The sequence below is a fragment of the Atta colombica genome, unplaced genomic scaffold (genome assembly GCF_001594045.1).
Source record: "Atta colombica isolate Treedump-2 unplaced genomic scaffold, Acol1.0 scaffold383, whole genome shotgun sequence".
Taxonomy (NCBI): Eukaryota; Metazoa; Arthropoda; class Insecta; order Hymenoptera; family Formicidae; genus Atta; species Atta colombica.
Genome location: NW_017259493.1, coordinates 9,834 through 15,929, shown reverse-complemented (window position 1 = coordinate 15,929; position 6,096 = coordinate 9,834). Strand labels below are relative to the sequence as shown.

The 6,096-nt window shown below is 31.9% G+C and overlaps 2 protein-coding genes across 4 annotated transcripts in view; both read right to left on the bottom strand.

Moving 5' to 3' along the window:
- Positions 1 to 1,079, bottom strand: part of LOC108691071 (WD repeat-containing protein 19) — an 8,059-nt gene extending 6,980 nt beyond the window's left edge. The window contains exons 1-2 of the mRNA XM_018198704.1: positions 933 to 1,079; positions 205 to 584 (exon numbers count right to left, since the gene is read on the bottom strand). Coding sequence (XP_018054193.1) covers positions 205 to 584; positions 933 to 950 — 398 coding nt within the window. The 5' untranslated portion in view covers positions 951 to 1,079. The remainder of the gene's footprint in view (positions 1 to 204; positions 585 to 932) is intronic.
- Positions 1,080 to 1,806: 727 nt separating this feature from the next.
- On the bottom strand, positions 1,807 to 5,147 carry LOC108691072 (mRNA export factor). 3 transcript variants are annotated; one of them, XM_018198705.1, is made up of 7 exons: positions 4,920 to 5,147; positions 4,522 to 4,834; positions 3,625 to 3,798; positions 3,238 to 3,309; positions 2,895 to 3,176; positions 2,315 to 2,509; positions 2,158 to 2,244 (listed from the first exon to the last, which is right to left on the bottom strand). In XM_018198705.1, exons 2-7 carry the CDS (start codon positions 4,777 to 4,779, stop codon positions 2,158 to 2,160), a joined length of 1,068 nt encoding a protein of 355 aa, XP_018054194.1. In that variant the 5' UTR covers positions 4,780 to 4,834; positions 4,920 to 5,147. The 3 variants fall into 3 exon arrangements, with proteins under 3 accessions (XP_018054196.1, XP_018054194.1, XP_018054195.1); XM_018198706.1 differs by having other exon boundaries at positions 4,923 to 5,147; XM_018198707.1 differs by lacking the exon at positions 4,920 to 5,147 and having other exon boundaries at positions 1,807 to 2,244; positions 4,522 to 4,779.
- Positions 5,148 to 6,096: the final 949 nt, after the last annotated feature.

Below are 6,096 nucleotides of genomic sequence, written 5' to 3'. Positions count from 1 at the left end.
TATATATATATATGTATATATATATATAATATCTAAACACAATGATATCAACTTCAGATTCTATTATATACTGTTTATAATGAATCATTACATTCTTGTTGCTAATTAAGTAGTTAAGTAAAGACGAAATGATCACTGATATTACAATATCTCTTGCTAGGAAACATTATTTGTAATTTGCTTGTCTTATGATTGATATCATACTTGGCATTTATGTGATCGTAAAGCACTAGATTTCCTTTCTGTGTCCCTATAGCCAGTAGACAACTCTTCTTTGCCCACATCATACAAGTAAGCCCGTCTCTCACACCCGCGTCTATCTGGGCCTTTTTTCCAGTAGTGGCGTCCCATAGAATTATAGTTGATGAATTCTGTGATATTATTGCTAGTAAATCTCCATCTGAGTCCCAGCCAAAGCCAGTGCATAATCCGGAAATTTGTATTCGTTCCTGAATATCTCCTTGTCTATCAAAAACAGCAACGGTGGAATCGCAACCTGTTGTGGCCAAATGTGTGCTATTACCAGGGCGCCAAGAAATATAAACATTACCACTGCCATGGGGTTGGTCTAGTCGATAAAGGACCTGTTTTATTAAAGGTACACAATAAATAAACATTTCTCTATAGATTTGTTTTTTTATAGTTGAATTAGTTGAACTTTTGAAATTTAAATCGAAATAAGAGTATGTGCTTGATACTTGGTTAAAATGAAAAAAAAATTTGCAGAAATAAAAAATAAATCCCATAATATAAATAGTAGAAAATCAGCATAAAATTTGTGTAGCAGATCAAATGAGACTAACTAACAGGGATATAAATTTGATGGTCAAAATAGAATATATTTTTCTTTTTTTATATCGTTAATTTTTTTGTATTATTAACATTTTTATTAAATAATTTCATAAAGTAGCTGTCAATGCTACATAACCTACCTTCTCCGACGACATCATAACGCGGAGAATATATCTCTCACGGAGAAATTAGTCGATCGGCGCATTTAAATGATAGGTCTATACGGCATTAGAATATGCATAGCTTAAATATTGATTTATTAAACTGTCGCTTTCGCGTGCCGATATATCTCATACGTCGGCCATATTGTTTATATTTCTATGCAATTGTGTCTGAGGATCGATTCTTATCTTCAATCAAGGTGAAAATTTCAAAAGTGAACAAATTTACTAGATATTGGCCAATTAAATTATCAGTATTCTAGTAAATTCATTTTTGTAATTTTCATCTCAAGATATCGATTCTCTGTATAGCTTTTGATCGATTTGTGTTAAAATTATTAGATTTCTAACTCTGGTACCGCAAATTCGTATCCATTTTGACGCGAAATGCGGCCATTTCGAATTTATGCATTTGTACATATGTACTTTATTTTAGAAAATAAATCTGTTAAGTACGTAAATAAATGTTTTTTTATTGTAATTAATTTATTTATGATCAAAAAATGTGTATAAATGCTTAATTCATGTATCATTTAATACAGGTTTATTTGTTGTAGAAATTTAATGCATATGTGTGTGAAAATGCACGAAAGTTCTGATTTTTTTTAATAAGTAATTTAAATTTGACTTTGTTAGGAATAGATCATATTATAGCTAAATAGAAATGTTAACTAAATAATAATAATATAATTACATCACCTAATTAATTGATATAATTATATCAGCTTCTTATATTTCTTCAACAATATTCGGAATTGTTAAAATTATCATAGTTATTATTATTCAAATATATGCGTTATTCAACTAGAGAAAGGAAATTATATTGTAAAAAAAGCGTGCACATGCAATTTTGTTAAAAAAATGTATTTTATTGGAAGAATTATTTAAATATTAGCTCACTTTGCGAGTTATGGCATCAATTTACCGTAGTCCAATATCTTAGAATTCATCGTCGCGTTCTTATGCAAAGATAAATAGAAACAAATAATATTATGATATTATGTCAAAACATGCTTCGCAGTACCAATTCTTTATGTCATAATATACAAAAAAAGCCAATAACTACTATTTTAACTGTATTTTATATTACATGTATATTAACAGTTGTAAAAAGAAAGTATCAATAGTATAGTTTTTGAATGAAAATACATGAACTCTTGTAATTATATCTAAATTCACACACATTCGTTCGAATGTCATCAGCTTAAGGCGTAGCCTTCGGTTTCAGTTCATCGTAACACGGTCTCAGGAAGATCTGATTTTTCTTCGCTGGATTATAGTACTCATGGCCCTGAAACATTTGTAAATTAATGTTGCACACAGACCTTTCAACGATTATCGTCGTCAAACGACAGCGATACCTTTGACCAATCGTAAGAAACAGCGTAGGCGAATATCTGTCCATTGTGATTGAAACAGCAACGTGTGATGGGTTGCTCCATCGTTTCGGAGGATTTCAACTTAGTACGTGCATCTTTGTCCCAAAATCCAAAAGTACCATCGCCGCCTACAGTCGCTACGGTGCCATGTACCGGGTGGAATGCTATATCGTTTACCTGTCCACGAATCGATATTATTATGCATTTGTCTAACAATAAAGAGATAAAAAACGTGAAGTTTGTATCAGACTACAAATTAGAATTAAGAATAGATTGAAATTTGATGAAAGAAAGCAGAGTTCATTAACTTGATATTAGACTTGTTCTTTTTAACTTTCTTGTACACTCATCTTTTCTTTTTTTTTTTTTCAAAAAACATAGAGAAAAAAAGAAGAGATAAACTGCACAATAAGTTCAGCTAAAAACAGTAGATCTATATATTTTCTTTGTTCTAATTGATTAAATTTCAAGCTTAATCTGACAGGCTTAACATGATCTTAATTTAATTTCATTTTAATGAAAAGTCTAAATAAAATCATCAAAATTCTAAAACTAAACAAACCGCGTAGATATCTTGATATCCATTAGGTGTGCCATTGGTCCTATGACACTTAAACGTAAAGTTCTCCTTTGTACTGAGATTAAGATGATGAATCGCAACGCGTCCTTCTGTGCTTCCTATTGCAAAACCGGTCGGTACTTTTTTCTTGTCCCTAAAGATCGCCACACAACGGTACTGATATTTTAGGCTCAACTCGACGGGTTTAAATTCACGTGGAGTAGTCTCCAGATGATAAACTATTAAACCACGTCCAGCTGTTCCCACAACCGCCATAGGATAGTCCTGTGATATTATTAATATCAATAATGCTGCGTAATGTTTATTATAGTTTGTGTGTACTTACAACATCCGAACAATAGCATCTTTCAGGCAGATTAATGATCAATCCAGGTTTAGGACTGCGTAGATCCCAAAACTAGAAATTTTACATTGTGATAGAAGAGTTAAGTAATACAATATAAAAAAATATTTTAATAATAGTGAGTAATATTTAATTATGAATTCCATCACTCACACTATACTAAATTAAGTGCATATTAAAGGCAGCTTTAGGTTGCTTTATTTTTATAATCAATACATTTTGTTAATTTCATGTATAACAGCTTTTAATATGTACCAATCTAGTATAATGCAATTAAGACAAATGATCGAATAAGAAAATTGACCAACTAATAAACAAAAAAAAAATTGATAAAATATAACAAAAATAAAAATGAAAATTGAATATTACCTTTAGTGTCTTATCCCAGGAACCAGTCATTAGACAGGAATATGAAGATGCCTTTATCCAGTGACATGTTCTAATAGGTGCATCATGAGCTGCCACTTGTACGCTCTGATTTGTAGCCAAATCCCAGCACTTTGCTGTCTTGTCACAGCCTGCCATAAATACTTTGGTTCCATCCTAACAATTATTAGATAACTTATTATATATTATAAGATAGCTTATTATTATAAGTATATAATATTTAACGGTCATTTAGTCATCCAGGTAGTATGGAACATTTCAGCAATATTGTACCTTTCAACATAGTATATATTGTGAGAATGTTCATGCTATCTGGATAGTCATGTTCACCATATATAAGATCTATTTCTTCAGCTAAATTTCTTACATAAATCATTTTTCTTTATTTTCATTTCATATTGGAGAGGAGATAAAAAGAGGAGAGATAAAACATTTATATATGTAAATATAATAAAAAAATTTATAATAGTTGCTGTTTCCTTTTCAAAAGTGTCTAAAGTTATGTGAGTATTTTACACTTAGACATTAAAACTTATTTTGATGACAAAATTATAATAACAGGTTTGTAATCTCCGTTTTTTTAATATAAATTAATAAGACTTAATAAAATGACCTTAACATGACCTTAAACAGTTGAATCTCACCAAAATGAAAAGGAACATATATTCAATTGAGTCACAAATGTAAATGACTTAAGTTTTGATGAAAATAGAAAGCAATCAATAACATATTATATACTATAGTATTTTATACATTTCATATTTTATACATGACATTTTTTGAGAATACGATCCCTGATCTATAATTACAGGTAATGTTGAAAATATTCTATCTACCTCAAACAACACATTCAATCAACCTAATTGTCGAAAGACTTACATCACTCCAGCACACAGCCAAGACTGGCGCTGCCATACTCTGCATGGATTTTGGTACAGTCTTGCCCGATTGTTCTACTTCCCAGCAACGAACATTACAGTCCCAGGAGCCGGCCACTAGAAAGTTTTGTTGTATGGATGCCGGACTAAATGCCAAGCTCGAGACCGAGTCGTCCGGCGGTGAGACAACTTCGAAGTCTTGCATCGGATTCGATGTATTCGATGTTCCTGTCCTCAACGAGTTGCTTTGATTGAACATTCTTCCTTGGTTAAATCCCACTTGTCTCTCGAAGTGCTCGCGAATTTCACGATTTCTATTAAAAAAATATCAGTGACGATAGATTAATTCCACGCGAATCGTTGGAAATCATCTCATGCAAAATGTATGCGATTATTTACTTCTTGTTTACGTCACGCAGGTAAGAACGGACCCTCTACATCGTCCACGCTCGGAAAGAATCCAATCTGAATAATTCGAATGAAAGAGGCTGGAAATATGGAGTGAACGCTCTAACTTGCTCCAGCTGACTAGCTCTATTTAAGTTGGACTGAATGAATTGAATCTCACAAGTCGCAAACAATCGCAAGTGACGAATTTAACCAAACAAAAAGTCGATCAGCCTCCAATAATTTGCTCTCCATTATTTGTTCTTGATTATTGCGCGCATGCGCCGCAATATGGCAAGAAATACAGATATCAAGATGGGAAACAATTTAGACTAGCTTGCTCACTAAGTAAATAAACAGACTGCATTCCGTTTCACGCATGATGCATCATTTATCCTTGTTTCGGTGAATAAAAAGAATAAATAATGCAGCATGCGCATCATGCGTGAAACGGAACGCAGCATAATTGGTTATTATTTAAAAATTTTTCATATATAATACTAATCATATTCAATCGCTCGATAAGCTAGCTCGGTATGCTTAGCTACTTTGATGTTTTGAACTCATCCAATTGGCTAGCTCCGCTCGTCGAGCAAATGAACATAATTGGTTATTACTTACAGATCCAACCAATCATGTACAATCGTTCGATAAGCATGCCTATCCGTTTTTTCCAATTACCAACGAAGATTCACATTGCTTGCGATAATTTGTTACGATTTCATTTATCATACTGGATGCATTTCGTTTCACGCATGATACGCATGATGTATTATTTAGGACCGATTGTTCCATTTTTTGATAAATTTTATCTGTGAAATAAATCTGATAATCCGCGCACGTGATTGAGTAATCTTGTTGCTACTTACCCAATAGGTAAAATTTATCAAAAGGTGGAACAACCGGTCCTTATCCTTATTGTTCATCAAATATTAAACAAAATAAATGATGCATCTTCTATTCACTGTGAATTATTTAGGCATTGAGAAAATTTAGAGGCTTGAATATGCTTATACTTAGTTTTAATTTCATTTCAGTCTTAATAAAATCTTATTATTGATAAATGATGCATTATTCACATCATGCGTAGAACGGAATGCACCTACTGTACATGTAACAAAAATTTTTTAATGATAATACGCTTGGTTACAGAATAAAGTTCTTAAGTTTTCAGAAATATTCTATTACA